The sequence below is a fragment of the Triticum dicoccoides genome, chromosome 2A, assembly GCF_002162155.2.
Source record: "Triticum dicoccoides isolate Atlit2015 ecotype Zavitan chromosome 2A, WEW_v2.0, whole genome shotgun sequence".
Lineage (NCBI taxonomy): Eukaryota > Viridiplantae > Streptophyta > Magnoliopsida > Poales > Poaceae > Triticum > Triticum dicoccoides.
Window position 1 is genome coordinate 110,749,631 of NC_041382.1, and position 16,988 is coordinate 110,766,618.

Below are 16,988 nucleotides of genomic sequence, written 5' to 3' on the forward strand. Positions count from 1 at the left end.
ATTACATTGACGAATTGGAGCTAGTTCTGTGTCACCCTATGTTATGACTGTTACATGATGAACCGCATCCGGCATAATTATCCATCATTGATCCAATGCCTACGAGCTTTCCATATACTGGTTTACACTTATTTACTTTCTCGTTGCTATTGTTACAATCCCTACAAAATACCAAAAACACTACTTTGCTTTTGTTACTCTTTTGTTACCGTTACCATCACTATCATATTACTTTGCTACTAAACACTTTGCTGCAGATACTAAGTTTCCAGGTGTGGTTGAATTGACAACTCAGCTGCTAATACTTGAGAATATTCTTTGGCTCCCCTTGTGTCAAATCAATAAATTTAGGTTAAATACTCTACCCTCGAAAGTTGTTGCGATCCCCTATACTTGTGGGTTATCACTAATCATAGCATGAAATATATGGATCCAAATCAGCCTCTTACAAAGCAATGATAAACTAGGGTTTAAGCTTCTGTCACTCTAGCAACCCATCATCTACTTATTACTTCCCAATGCCTCCCTCTAGGCCCAAACAATGGTGAAGTGTCATGTAGTCGACGTTCACATGACACCACTAGAGGGATGACAACATACATCTCATCAAAATATCAAACAAATACCAAATTCATATGACTACTTATAGCAAGACTTCTCCCATGTCCTCAAGAACAAACGTAACTACTCACAAAGCATATTCATGTTCATAATTAGAGGGGTATTAATATGCATAATGGATCTGAACATATGATCTCCCACCAAGTAAACCAACTAGCATCAACTACAAGGAGTAATCAACACTACTAGCAACCCACAGGTACCAATGTGAGGTTTGGATACAAAGATTGGATACAAGAGATGAACTAGGGTTTGAGATGAGATGGTGCTGGTGAAGATGTTGATGGAGATTGCCCCCCTCCCGATGAGAGGATCGTTGGTGATGAGGATGGTGATGATTTCCCCCTCCCGGAGGGAAGTTTCCCCGGCAGAACAGCTCTACCGGAGCCCTAGATTGGTTCCGCCTCGTGGCGGCGGAGTTTCTTCCCGAAAGCTTGCTTATAATTTTTTTCCTCGATGAAAGACTTGATATAGCAGAAGATGGGCATTGGAGGGCCACCAGGGGCCCACGAGGCAGGAGGCGCGCCCAGGGGGGTAGGGCGCGCCCCCCACCCTCATGGCCAGGGTGTGGCTCCCCTCTGGAACTTTCTTCGCTCAGTATTTTTTATATATTCTGGAAATAATTTCCGTGAAGTTTTAGGACTTCTGGAGCTGTGCAGAATAAGTCTATAATATTTGCTCCTTTTCCAGCCCAGAATCCCAGCTGCCGGCATTCCCCCTCTTCATGTAAACCTTGTAAAAAAAGAGAGAATATGCATAAATTTTGTGACATGATGTGTAATAACAACCCATAATGCAATAAATATCGATATAAAAGCATGATGCAAAATGGACGTATCACTAAGGGCTTGCGTGCTAGATTTTGGTGACTCATGGAGCAAGCACTTGCCCTTAGCAGAGTTCGCGTATAACAATAGCTACCGAGCTAGTATTGGTATGTCCCCATTTGAGGCCTTATACGGTCAAAGATACCAAACCCCAATATGTTGGGTGGAAACCAGAGAAAAGAAACTCTTAGCACCCGACTTGGTCCAAGAAACCGAGGAAAAAGTTCGCATAATTAGAGAGCGGCTCAAGACGGTGCAAAGCCGGCAAAAGAGTTATGCGGACAAGAGACGACGCGATATACAATATCAACCCGGTGACTTTATTTATTTAAAGGTCTCACCAATTAAAGGTGTCAAGCGTGCAAGGAAAACTAAGTCCGTGATATATTGGTCCATATCGGATTTAAAAAAGAAGAGGAACGGTAGCGTACAAACTAGAATTGCCAGCGCACCCATAAGGGGTTCATGATGTATTTCATGTTTCCGAATTACGCAAGAGCGTAAAGCCACCATTTGAAAGAGTCTAGGAGGAAGAGTTAACCCTCCGAAAGGACCTAACTTATGAGGAGCATCCTAGTCGTACTCTCGACATAGAGGAAAAGAAACTCGGGAGTAAAACAATTAAATATTGCAAGGTGCAATGGGGGAATCATCCGGTGCGAGAAGCGACTTGGGAAAAAGAAGACGACCTCCGAGAAAAATATACTTACCTTTTCAAGGTGAAACTTAAATTTCTAGGACGGAATTTTCTCTAAGGGGGAGGGATGTAAAAACCGTTAGGAATTAGATAATGATAATTTCAACGATGTTGCCCAAACATTAATTAAAATAATAGAAACATCTGACATTTAATTTTTATTATAGCAAATAGCATTTGGCCATGCACAACAAAATATTTTCCAAACCTTCATATATTCTACAAATTTATAATCAAACCTTGATCTCATTTTTTTCACACAAAGTAAATGCCAACTAATGGCCAGACAAGTAAATTACACGTGTTCCTAATATAGCCCACAAGAGACACAAGTGGAGGCATGCATGCAAGCCTAACCACGCATGCATGCCAGATGTAATACCTCTCCAAACCGACATAGCTATTCACACCACTATAAATAGGAGCCATCCCTGAGGACCATTCTACCTCTCTCACACATACACTGGAGTACCCCCACCACTTGCCTTTTCACCTTCTGCCACACTGTTGTCCTTCACTGCGGTGAAGCTCTTTGGGTTGCATGCGCCACCAGATACTAATCAAGTACCTTGTTGTGTTAGCCCTTCTTGCTTGACTTCTTATCTATCTTCACCTCGGTTTGAATTAGTCCATGAGCATCTATTCACCTTGAACTACTTACCTTGCTGTAAAAAGAACAAAATGTTTGTGTAAACACCCAAGTTAGTCAAAACTAATTAGATAAATTGCAAAAGCTTGTAAAATTTTCCGTGAATGACATTTGTGGCTTGTACTAGATCTAACATGCCAAGAATCAAATCCTAAGTACTAGTAACTTGCTAATATATGTATGTGTGTATCCAAAAGATCAACCGTCCTGTGTATACTACCTTGTCCTAATTATTGATCCCTGTCAATCTGTAGCAAACATTGAGTGATTGATGTTTATAATCTACTCACAAGTAAAAAAAATTAGTTTCACTATCACTGTTTACTTCTATGTGGTGTTCAAGGATGAGTAGCACTAGTTAGGAACAACATTTAGATCTAATAAGTACAAATACCATGACCACACCATAGATTAAATCTTGATTAATTTTGTGGCCTTGAGATAAACAAAGAGAAAGAAGGCTCGTACTAGGAGCGGGTGACGATCTATCGTCATGGCCGCTTAGGCTCAGTCGACACTTGAGGTGTCAATGTAATAAAAGCTTGCCTACTCATGGCAGTTGCTCCGCCTTGTACATGATACCGTTCTCCTTAACTAATCCCGGCGCGACTCTGAAGTGACGGCTTCCGTTACGCTTGACTCTATCGGACGTAACGGAGCGTCACAGAAGGTCATAAACGTTTGCTCTCTAATCAGAGGGAGTGAATACATGATACCCATCCAATCTGGAGGAGGAGCAATAGGAGGGAAGCCGGGGCGGGCGGGGGGAAAGAGGGGTGGAAAAGAAGCGGGGAAAGGAAGAATTGGAGGGTACTAACAAGCTCAAGAATACTTATAGCGGGGAAAATTAATCTAAGTGGTGCCGGAGGCAACTACTCGGTGAAATTGAAGTAGATGACGGGACAACAGGACATGTAGGGGACACGACAAACATGCCACAGACGCCGTAGTGGTTGTTCGGAATCGAGTGAAGGTATCACCCAGCTTCAGCTTCGAGAAAGAAAGAATGGAAGGAAAAAACAACACTTCGGAAGGATTTGAAATGTTTGATTAAATTTAGGTCATGCATCTCAAAAGAAGCCAGAAGAATCACAGTGTTTTTTACTTTTTCCGTCCTAAAATATAAGATATTTTTTTACTATCAGGATATAAAAAAACGTCTTACATTCCGGGACGAAGGGAGTAGATTTTTATTTAGAATGTATATGTCTTGTGTTCCCAACCATCTTACTTCTTGTCCCGTCTTGCTTACTCTGTACACCGTCGACGTGCACTCCTCTCTCCTTCCTCGCCGGTGAACTCGTCGCCGTGCACGGTGGTGAGGACGGGAAGATGATCGTACTCACCACTCAGCAGTGACAGTGACCGACGCGTCTACACCCACCTCTCGGCGAGAGCAGGGAAGACGACTGACCAGCGCCGTGCGTGCGTGCGTGTGCGATCTCCTTTCTCCCTCCCGAAAAACGCAAAGCGCGATCTTTCTTCCCCCTAAAAGATTACTCCGGCGCCGACACACACCACGCAACGCAAAGGAAGGAAGGAAGACAGCCGAGCACGACAGTGCCACCCCACCGCACTCCCCTCTTTCTCTCCCCTACTCCACCTGCAACATCCCATCCCCATTCCCACCACTCCCACTCCCCGTCCCCGCTCCAACCAAATCTCGCCTCGGCTCCCCCCAGATCCAGCCAGCCCGCCCGCCCGCCATGTCCTCCTCCAACCAGGAGGATCACGACGAGGACGCGCCCCTCGTCCGCGACCCGGCCGCCTCCTCCTCCTCCTCCCGCCACCACCGCCCCTCCGCCTCCTCCTCCTCCGCCGTCGGCGAGGTGCCCGTCTCGCAGTCGCTCATCAAGGCGGCCAGCAACGTGTGCTTCTCCTTCTTCGTGCTCGCCGTGCTCGCCGTCACCGTCGTCGCCGTCACCTACCAGCCGCCCGACCCCTGGCTCCAGTCCTCCGCCGCCATCACCACCTCCCTCGCCCGCGTCCTCCCCAACTCCTCCTTCCTCCTCCCCGACGACTCGCTCCTCCCCACCGGCGAGGACTTCCCCTCCCCCTCCCCCTCCTCCGACGCCGCCGACCAGGCCCAGGCCGCCGTTCCCTCGGGCATCAACGCCACCGCGGGCACCTGCGACCCGGACGCCCCGCTCAACTGCACCGACCCGCGCGTGCTCGCCGCCGTCAAGGCCTTCAACGCCAAGGCCTTCTTCCGCAGGTCCATCGTCTTCCTCAGCTACGAGGCGCCCGTGCGCGGCCCCAAGCCCGGCCAGTGCGACGTCGCCTGGCGCTTCCGGAACCGCCGCGAGAAGTCCTGGCGCCGCTACAGGGACTACCGCCGCTTCGAGCTCGCCCCCGCCGACGGGTGCGCGCTCGACATCACCAAGGTCGGCAAGTTCAGGTCGGGGAAGAACGCGGCTCGCCCGCCGCGCCCCAAGGGCCCCAAGAAGCCGCGCGTCGCGGCGCCGCCGGTGGACGCGGAGATCAACGACACGATCCCCCTCGTTGGGTCGGAGGCGGAGTTCAGGAGAGGCAAGTACCTCTACTACATGAGAGGCGGTGACCACTGCAAGAGCATGAACCAGTTCATCTGGAGCTTCCTCTGCGGGCTCGGCGAGGCCAAGTTCCTCAACCGGACGTTCGTGATGGATCTGAACATGTGCTTGTCCGGGGCTCACACAGAGGACGGCAAGGATGTGGATGGCAAGGATTTTAGGTACTATTTTGATTTCGAGCACCTCAAGGAGTCGGTGTCTCTGGTGGAGGAAGGGGACTTCTTGAAGGACTGGCGGCGCTGGGACAAGAAGAAGGGTCCGGGCCGGATCTCGGTGCGGAAGGTGCCCACATACAAGGTGACACCAATGCAGCTGAAGAGGGACAAGAGCAACATCATTTGGAGGCAGTTTAATGGGCATGAGCCTGAGAACTACTGGTACAGGGTCTGCGAGGGGCGAGCTGCCAAGGTCATCCAGAGGCCTTGGTATGCTATTTGGAAGTCCAAGAGGCTGATGAACATTGTGACTGAGATCGCAGGCAGGATGGATTGGGACTACGATGGTTTGCATGTGGTCCGAGGGTGGAAGGCAATGAACAAGAAGATGTATCCAAACTTGGACGCGGACACATCACCCGACGCGATCGTAGATAAGGTGACCAAGCTTATCAAGCCGTGGCGGAACCTCTACATCGCAACCAATGAGCCATTCTACAACTACTTCGACAAGCTCAGGTCACACTACCATGTGCATTTGCTTGATGATTATAAGGAGCTTTGGTCGAATACGAGCGAGTGGTACAACGAGACGACAGCGATCAATAATGGGAAGGACTTGCCGTTCGATGCGTACATGAAGGTGATTGTAGACACTGAGGTATTCTACAGATCAAAGGCAAAGGTTGAAACGTTTAACAACCTGACGAGAGATTGCAAAGATGGAATCAACACGTGCAATTTGTGACACATGAGTTCATGGTGTGATAATTATCGGTGTCCATATACTCTCTACTGGCTGGCGCAATGGAACTCGGGCGGACTTCATCCAGGGTTTGTCATATTAGGCATAATATCTTGATGTCGCTTGTCATAGCATGCTCAGTTGATTGCATTACATGTGCATCTAAATTATGTGCCCTCCATTCTTTTTGTATAATTTACCACTGTGCTCAAACCTGCAAAATCCAAAATAGTAACACTCAGTGAGCATTTTGCAGTGCCTCTACTTCTTAGTGTCTGGACTTCTGCAGTATCTTGAGTCCCCATTAGTTAGCTTGGGGTTTCTCTTCATTTATTGTATGTTTCCATATGTGCGTTGCTAAATATTCTCTAGTCGGAAATGAACTTTCAGAAAATTATACATTTTACTGTCAAAAGTCAGAACAGAGGTCACTATGGCCATCAGATTACCATGTATGCCGTGTTCGTTGTCATAAGTAACTTACTTACCTTGAATGATGCTTGCTCTGTGAGAATTGCAGACAATCAGTTGTGTTTCTCTTGTGTATAAATGGTAACATGTTGGAAGCTGTGACATAATATTGGAAGCTATGACATAACAGCGAACTTCTAGAATAGTGCGTTTGCAGTTGTCAGCTGCCCAGTGTTAAGTTGTGGACATTCATGCGATGTAGAGAAAAGAGAGGAGACCAGGCCAGTCTAGTCCAAATGAATCAACATATGTTGTATCCTATTGCATGATACATTGGTGCATATTTTAGGTTATGCAATTTCATTATGTTCGTTTGAGTATTTGTCACAGTGGGTTTTCTTTTTTGTTTTTGTTAAAAATGAACATCACATCAGTATTATTATAATCCGATATCACAAAGGAAGCCTATCAATTTAAGTCATTAGTTCAGACTTCGCACTCAAGGAAGATGGTAGGTGGCATACGTCCTTCACAATCGGTCGTTACACTAGTAGTTTAAGTTTGATCAGCTGTTGTTTTCAGTGTGTTTGTTATCATCTCTTTGAGCGGCCGCACTTCAAGGAATGTTTCAACTGGCTGTTTTCAACTTGAGGATGTTGGATACTGAAGCCATTCTGCGCATTTGTCTCGGACTGCTTTTTTGGACATGTTAGCCTACCTTTCTGAGCTTGATGAATTCACAATGATGCTCATGGTTAAATTTATTTCTGCGCATTCATCTCAGGCTGCTTATTTTGGAGATGTTGGCTGACCTTTCTGAGCTTGCTGAATTCATAATGATGGTTATGGTTAAATTTGTACCATCATGTATGGTTCAGAGGTCTTATATTTACTGCTTACTTACTATTACTTCCTATTACTGCTTACTTCCACTACCTCTGGTAGGCTGACTGATCAGTGATATTTGAACTACAAAAATGTCTTACATTTAGGCCCTGTTCGGCAGCTCTCCGCTCCACGGCTCAGCTTCTGGAGCGGCCGGAGCGGAGCGGCGCCGTAGCCTATTTTTCTGGAGTCATCAAAGTGGCACTCCGCCGGCTCCCATATTTTGGGGAGCTGGATGACTGCCGAACAGGCTCTTAATTACAGAGGTAGTAGTAAGCAGTAAGCAGCCTGTTGTGGCCAACAAACCAGAGACATATATTGTTGGAGGAATGTTAAGGTGCCAGACAGCAGGCTACATAAACCTGCTGCACTGCCCTGAAATTGACCGTGGCATGCATACGAAGATTTGACATCATACAAACCAAAGCATCTCCAATTTTTTCATCTACTCCCTCCATTCGGAATTATTTGTCGCAGAAATATATGTATCTAGATGTATTTTAGTTCTAGATACATTCATTTTCGAGACAAGTAATTCCGAACGGAGGGAGTATATCAGAGTAGACTATGCAGGAAGCAATTTGTACAAGTCCCGCCCATTTCGACAGCAGCTTGTTGGGAGGTTGGTTTTATATGGTACCCATCCCAAATTTCTCATGCCAAAGTTGCCAAAGTTACCAAAATGTGCTTACAGTTAGTTTGTGCTTACGTTCTTGGATACCTATACCCATGGGAGAATATCCTGTATTCTTTTTCTCTGTTTTTTCTTCGGAAAATCTAGCGACTAGATACTTTGGATAAGAGCTTTTTAACAGTACCCTATACTGCTCGGGACGAGGTGGGCCAGTATAACTAAATCTCACCGTTGATTTCGTGTGGGCAATATGGACAATTTTTCAGTACGTGAAGGCCTAAACGCGAATGTTGTTGGGGCAAGATGCCAGCCTATTTTGGAGTAATAGCTGGGACTTGATATAGCTTGCTCGCTCCCATGGCCGCCATGCTCTAGCTGACCTTGCTGCCGCCTGCCGTGTACTGCGACCCGACGCGCTAGTCTACCTTGGGGTCACGTCGCTGTTTCTCGGTGGGAGCAAGACATGGTGGCCACGGCTCCGTCAGCGCCCTCCTCCAGTCCTCCGTCCTGCCTGGACGGCATGGCCAGACCATGAACTTCTGTACACGGCATGCTTCTGCATCAACGGACAACGACACAAAGTGGTTTGGTTGCCACCGTTGTGAACCAGGACAAAATGAGCCCGGTCTGGGGTATGCTCTGCCATGGGAGGGGCGCAGGCCAACGCCTCATGGCCTATTGGAGAAGAAGAGCACGGTCCGGGCCGAGGCCTACGCCAAGCTGTCGAGTGTTGGATCCACGCACGGGGAAAGAACAGGATTCAGGCTTATCGAGGGAGGGAAGACAGGATGGAGAAGAGGACGATGCACTGCGATGGCCGCCGGAACACTACCAGCGTAGGTGGACGAGAACAACGGGCGGGGTGGGTTGGGGACTTGGGGGGCGGCTGAATTGAAGAAGTCCAAAAATGCCCTCAGAACATATATACCGTTGGTCGAGAAGGACCGGTGCTACCTATACTGCTCGCCATGCCGTTGGTCTGCTCGCAGCGGTACAGATCGGTCATGGGCGTTGGATTTCGCAGATTAACGGTCCATATTCACTACAGGGTACCATAAAAGAGCTCTTGGAGAACCATCTGTATCAACTAGGATGCGCTTGTGTTCTAGCGGAATTTTGTCACGGACATTGCAAAAATTTGAATCCTCGTTGAGTATGTGTCACTGTGCAGGCAATTCGGAACTAGATATCGTCCTGAAGATTATCAATGAATGTGAATATGAATGGTCTTGCACGTGATCTTCTCATAGAGCATAAGAGCATTAATCAAATGCTCTCTCCGTTTCACAATACATACCTTTCATTTATCAAAATATAGATATCAAAATATAGATATATCTAGACATGATTTAGTATATAGATACATTCATTTTTAACAAATGGAAGTCAAGTATTTTGAAACGGAGGGAGTAAAAAACATCACCGATTGTCTCAGTTCAAGTATATGTACCTGCAGAAGTTCCGAAGCTAATTCGACCTCAAATATGTAATTTGAAGATGTCTATTCATCATTTCTCAGCATTCTTTTTTACTTTAGCACTATGTTAAGAGTTTTTGTAATTTCCCCATGCATATACCCAAGCCTCTATTCCAGGCAAGGTTTTTGCCCCAACATTCATCCACTTGGATGAAAGTGAACCATGGTGAATTTTGGGCTTGGCACATGGTATTATTTTGGTAAATGGTTGTGTACAAACGCTTTGTGGATTCGGTGTTTAGTTTCAAATTTTTTGAACTTGTGTGCTGAATTCTTGGGTGCGGTTGGGTGCAGTTAGCGATTTTGCCGCTCTATGGTGAAAAACGGTGCCGCTTCCATCGCCTGATCTGGAGGGTTCTTGCGTTTTTTGATCGGTACCGCTTTCATGTTTCGGTCTAGAGTCTGCTTTTTGTTTCTGGTTTGCGCCGCTGTAGTCGTTTGATCTCGAAACCTCGCCACATACCACCATCGCTTACGTCCTGGGGGTTATAAATAGATCGCCCTTCTCATATCATTGTGCTAGGTTTTCTTTGGGTTAGCATATATTGTTTCTATGGTATATCCTTCTTCCTGTCGTAACGGACCGCGGCGTCCTGCTCGGCCTCCTCCGTCGCGGGGAGCTCTGGTTGGCCGGTGTGGTGGTTCGGGTTGTCTTGCTGCGTCGGCCGTTATCTCGGCTCGGCCCGTATGTATGGAGCATGCTTCGTCCTCTGATGATCGGTCGTTGCCGCTGTCGCGCCCTGGCTGTCGGCAACTCGCTGCTGCTGCCCCGGGCCTCCTAATCTCCCTTGACCTTCTTTGCGGTGTTGGCGGGCCTGGTGAGGATCAGCCACAGCTTCGGCTCCGGCATCGCCCTAAGTCCGTCCAACCGGCCGTCCGCGGCCGACGGTGACTACGTCGAAGATGTTGTCGATTGGTTACAGGCTGCGCAGAAACCGGGTGTCCCGGCGGCCGGCGCTTGCGTATCCCCTTGGCGGGCCATGGTCTCCGCTCGAACGTAGTAGGACGCCTTATTCGGGGAGCATAGATCCTGCGGCAACAACCTCTACGACAACGACGACGACATCACCACCGCCGGATAACGATCACTTGCCAGTGCGAGCGGTGTGACAGTGGCGAGGGTGGATGCTCCTGATGCAGCTGACAGCAGGTTGCTCTGTGGCGCTGACAAGGGGTTAGGTTGCAGCGTCGGGGCGGAAGGGGGCGGTGCAGCAGACAATAGGATGGTCTCGAAGGCGGCCACACTGCGCAGGAGCGACTGGAGCCGGAGTGGTCCGTTGTTAGCCAGGATCGGCTGTTGCTGATGATGTTGCGGGCATGTGGATGAGTACGTGGATCTCAACGTGAAACGTCCATCAGCAAGGCACGGCCTGGCGTTGCGCACTGCACTGCTATGTGATGTTGTTGAACATGAAGTGCACTCAAACCGCGATGCATGCCATCCGCATTGTATCCCCTTGCATGGTCCGACGAGGTTTCGTGTACGTCCAGGTTCGTGTGATCATCTCTCTCTCTCTCTCTCATATTTTTTGTGCAGCTCAACAGCGAGGGAGATTTGCAAGTGGTCAAAATTCTGGTGCTATCATTGCTATGTAATAAGACAAGGTTTCTCCTGATCCTCTTTCTTCTTGATAATCCATATAGGGATTGCTTCTGTCGATTATTTTGAAGCCTTTTCTTGTAGACTAAAGGTTCAGAGATGGCCACTAACTGATTGGTGTTATTTAGCTTCAGGTCATTTTTGTGCTCTTAAGGTATAGTATCCCTTCCATCATTGCTGCAAACATTTACTATCTGTCCTTGGTGCAGGAATTTGCAACCGTTAAACCCACGGCGGTTCCGGTGTGAGATATATTCTTCATGGTCCCCTGTCATTTGCTGCATCTGATGTTAATTTGATGATATGGTTTTTGGGATGACCATGATTTACTCCCTTCTAATATTTGTTCTATGCAAGCATCAAGACTAAATAATATGGGTTTACCCCCTTATCATATTTGTTGTATGTAGACATCAATACTAGAGATATGGTTTTAACCCCTTCTCATATTTATATTTTTGAACGATCCCTTCTCATATTTATTGTATGGATGCATCAAGCTATGATGAATTCGGATGACATACTATTAACTTACATAATAAGACCCTTACGGGGTGAAAAGCCGGAAGCAATTGCAAGGCATTAACAATCTGTTTTTCTTACTGAAGCTGAACAACTACCCCATATACAAGCTCTATCATGTTAACTACTGATGTGAACTTCCTCCACTATCATTTCATTACGAACACAAAATCAATGGGCGGTCAAACAAGGATGCTTTGAATTACCAAGGAATCAGAAATTTATCATGCAATATCAATATGTATTCTCTTTATGTACAATTAATGTACTGACTCTTTTCATTCAATAAAATTTTTCTTTATGAAAGATTATAGCATTTGTACCAATATAATTTTTTTACATACACCATAATATAAAATTTGAAGTGAACACGTAAAATGTGAATAAAATAATTAAATAATTGTTATATGAAGTTTAATATTATTGCACATAGAATTTCTCACATAAAGTATCAATAGGCGCGGTGTGCCACCGCACGGGCATGAAAATTCAACATGGCTCGCTAGCAAGTAAGTACCCAACATAATGAATTTGCAAGACAAACAATGATCTTGGCGATAATATGCAATGATTTCTCCGACATGGCACTTCTTCGCATGTACCCCAACGTCCTCAGAGAGATGATTCCATCATTACATACAAAGGAGCTAAGACACCCGTTGGACAGGTAGAGGAATTTGCAAAAGCTCTTGACTACTTCATTACAAACTATCTTACAGGGGGCTACACTAGGATGATTTAACTCAACTAGGCCATCCGCAATCATTTACTTTCATGCATTTGCATCATTGTATATGGTATGTTCCATAGAACGGTCTCTATAATGTGCTAGTAAGTAGACCTTATTAGTAGCGTGTACACTTCCGTTCATCAGTATTTATCATACATGGTGAGGGAGTCCTGGATTAAGGGGTGTCCGGATGGCCGGACAATACCTTCGGCCGGACTCCTGGACTATGAAGATACAAGATTGAACACTTTCTCCCGTGTCCGGAAGGGACTTTCCTTGGCGTGGAAGGCAACCTTGGCGATACAGATATGTAGATCTCCTACCATTGTAACCGACTCTGTGTAACCCTAGCCCTCTCCGATGTCTATATAAACCGGAGAGTTTTAGTCCGTAGGACGAAGAACAATCATACCATAGGCTAGCTTCTAGGGTTTAGCCTCTCTGATCTCGTGGTAGATCTACTCTTGTAATACCCATATCATCAATATTAATCAAGCAGGACGTAGGGTTTTACCTCCATCAAGAGGGCCCAAACCTGGGTAAAACATCGTGTCCCCTGCCTCCTGTTACCATCCGACCTAGACGCACAGTTCGGGACCCCATACCCGAGATCCGCCGGTTTTGACACCGACATTGGTGCTTTCATTGAGAGTTCCTCTGTGTCGTCGCCATCAGGAAGGATGCCTCATCCCGTCTTTAAAGACGGCACCGTTGCTAAGGGAGCTTTGGCCGTCGGCCAAACTCTCCGGCTAGGCGGTTTCCTTATGACCGCCTGTTCGGCTGCTGCGCCGACGATGACCTCTCGGGTCATCGAAAGCAATCTTCACGTCAGCTCGGAATTCGCCGAGCAGCTAGATCCAATGGAGCTCTCTTCCCTAAACAAGCTCTTGGATTGCATCGCCGCCCTGGGAGTCGCTACGGATTACGACTAGATTGGGCCTAAACCCGATCTGAGAGAGATTAACTCTCCCTAGGTCACCCATCACGTTGCCATGATAGAGGGACAGTGCGGCGACCCTTCATCTATCTTAAGGACTAGCTATGTCCGGATTCCCGATCCCTCCAAGCCGGATACCCGCGGAGGGGAGGATATCACTCAAGACCTGAACTTAAAGTCAGGCGACGGACTAGATTCATTGGGCCGCATCCAAGAATCCCAACGTCTGAGTTCGGAAACTCCTTGGCCCCTGGGTCTCAGATTGGGTGAGGTTTCGGATTTGATTCCACCCACCCACCCATACATAAGCGATCTATCCAAAATTAGGCAAGAGCCCGAAGAAACAGTACATCATTACTGGGCCAGATTCCTCCTGGTTATGAACAGGATAAAGGACTGCCGCGAGGAAGACGCAATTTCATTCTTCTGCAATAATTGCACGGACAAGGGGATCCTCAACGCCATAAGTCGCCGTGATATTACACGCTTTGCTGACTTGGCGTCCATATTGCTAAAGTACTGTGCGATGGAAAGCGCCTGGAAAACGGAAACAAAATTTTGGGACAATCCGGCCTTGAATTCAAACCCGGTCCGAAATAAAAGGGTGCATCATCGTCAGACACCCGGGTTCAATACCAAAAAGCAAAAGCCTTCTACAGGGCACGGAACCGTACTGGAAGGATGGCTTGATGGACCCTGTAAAATTCACAGTGCAGAGGGTGCCACACCAACTCACAGCCTTAGAGCATGTTGGATACTCCGGCAGGTGGCAAAAATTGGCGAAGATCTTCTAATTCCAGAAGCCACAGAAAGCCACCCCAGAGAAACCAGTACGGTATTAACAGTCTTCGAGACTTTCGCATCAAATAATATGCGAGAAAGAACACTCCGCGGCCTTGCCGAAGTCTACCAAGTAGCAACGATAAACCCATGGAGTGACACGGCTATTACTTTTAACGCCAGTGACGAACCTAAATTCCGAACAGCCCGAGCACCAGCCGCATTGGTCCTCAGTCCAATAGTGGACGGCTTTCGTCTTACCAAGGTACTCATGGATGGCGGCAGCGGATTGAACCTCATTTATGAGGAAACCCTTCAAAAAATGGAAATAGACTGGAACCGCATTGAGCGAAGCAGCACAACCTTTAGAGGAATAATCCCCAGTCGGGAAGCGCACTGTACAGGAAAAATCACACTAGATGTGGTGTTCGGCACACCGGATAATTACAGGTCCGAAGAGGTCACGTTCCGGGTGGCCCGTTCAGTAGCGGATATCACGCTCTGCTAGGGCAGGAAGCGTTTACAGTCTTCCAAGCAATACCCCATTACGGGTACATGAAGCTCAAGATGCCCGGGCCTAACAGAATCATCACTCTCGTTAGTGATCCGGACATAGCACTCCGCGCCGAAAACAAGACAGCCGCACTGGCCCTCGAGGCGCTATCTGAAGCCCTAGCGGCTGAGGAACTGACTGCGCTGCGCTCCACGGTGAATAGGGATGATGTGATACTAGATAAAAGATCCAAGTCCACCTCCTTTAAACCGGTGGACAAAATAGTCAAATTCCAGGTCCATCCAACGGACCCCAATAAAACAGCTTCCATCGGGGCACAGTTACACCCTGATGTAGACGCCGCACTGCGAGAGTTCCTACGAGAGAACTGGGACATTTTCGCCTGGCACCCTTCAGACATGTCAGGAATCCCATGTAGGCTGGCCGAACACAGCTTAAATATCCTAAAAGGATTCAAGCCAGTCAAACAGGCTCTTCGGCGTTTTTCCGAACCTAAGAGACAGGCCATGGGAGAGGAACTAGCCAAGCTATTGGAGGCCGGATTCATCAAAGATATCAAACATCCGGACTGGCTAGCAAACCTGGTGATGGTACCAAAGAAGGACAAATCCTGGTGCTTGCGCGTTGATTTCAAAGACCTTAACATGGCTTGCCCAAAGGATCCCTTCCCTCTCCCCCGCATCGATCAAATTATCGACGCTACCGCAGGACACGATTCGTTCTGTTTCCTCGACGCATACTCCGGCTACCATCAAATAAAGATGGTAGAGTCAAATCAAGCCGCAACGGCATTCATCACACCATACGGCCCATTCTGCTTCAACACAATGCCCTTCGGGCTCAAAAACGCCGGCGCAACATATCAGCGCATGATTCAGACATGTCTGGCAAACCAGATCAGCAAAACAGTGGAGGCGTACATAGATGATGTGGTCGTTAAAACAAGACATGTCGAATCTCTAGTAGACGACTTGAGGCTAACATTCGATAACCTCCGAACATACGACATCAAGCTTAACCCGGAAAAATGCATTTTTGGCGTTCCAGTCGGAAAGCTCTTGGGCTTCATTGTATCTGGTAGAGGAATTGAAGCAAATCCAGCCAAGATCCGAGCTCTGTCACAATTGGATATCCCGAAGGACCTCAAACAAATACAAAAATTAACCGGATGTGTGGCGGCTCTAAGCCGCTTTATCTCCCGCTTAGGAGAAAAGGCCCTACCCCTTTACCGCCTCCTTCGGTGCACCGAACACTTCGAGTGGACGGATGCAGCCACGGCCGGACTCGACGAAATAAAAGCCATCTTGGCAACAAACCCAGTCCTGGCCGCGCCAAACATTGGCGAACCAATGCTATTATACATTGCAGCAACCCATCAGGTCGTAAGCGCAGTGCTCGTCGTCGAACGAGAAACGGGCGGACACAAATTCCCCCTTCAAACGCCGGTCTATTATGTGTCCACTGTCCTTACTCCGTGCAAGTCACAGTACCTGCATTATCAAAAGATTGCGTACGCGGTATTTATGGCATCCCGGAAGCTGCGACACTACTTTCAAGAGTGTTCAATAACAGTAGCCTCGGAAGTGCCACTTAACGATATTATAAACAATCGCGACGCGACGGGCCGGATTGCAAAACGGGCCATTGAGCTCCTCCCATTTGACATAACTTACAAGCCACGACGAGCTATCAAGTCGCAAGTTTTGGCCAACTTCGTCGCAGAATGGACGGAGGCTGAACTCCCTAAAAAGTACGACACATATTCAAACTGGGTAATGCACTTTGACGGCTCCAAAATGTTGGTCGGTCTAGGGGCTGGCATCATTTTTGTTGGAAATATGCCCTAGAGGCAATAATAAATTAGTTATTATTATATTTCCTTGTTCATGATAATCGTTCATTATCCATGCTAGAATTGTATTGATAGGAAACTCAGATACATGTGTGGATACATAGACAACACAATGTTCCTAGTAAGCCTCTAGTTGACTGGCTCGTTGATCAATAGATGGTTACGGTTTCCTAACCATGGACATTGGATGTCATTGATAACGGGATCACATCATTAGGAGAATGATGTAATGGACAAGACCCAATCCTAAGCCTAGCACAAAGATTGTGTAGTTCGTATGCTAAAGCTTTTCTAATGTCAAGTATCATTTCCTTAGACCATGAGATTGTGCAACTCCCGGATACCGTAGGAATGCTTTGGGTGTACCAAACGTCACAACGTAACTGGGTGACTATAAAGG

At 47.2% G+C, this 16,988-nt stretch overlaps 1 protein-coding gene across 1 annotated transcript; it reads left to right on the top strand.

Annotated features, from left to right (window-relative positions):
• The first annotated feature begins 4,222 nt into the window (after positions 1-4,222).
• Positions 4,223-6,689, top strand: LOC119353684. Its single transcript, XM_037620335.1, has one exon. It carries the CDS (start codon positions 4,501-4,503, stop codon positions 6,247-6,249), a length of 1,749 nt encoding a protein of 582 aa, XP_037476232.1. The 5' UTR covers positions 4,223-4,500; the 3' UTR covers positions 6,250-6,689.
• The last annotated feature ends 10,299 nt before the right edge of the window (positions 6,690-16,988 follow it).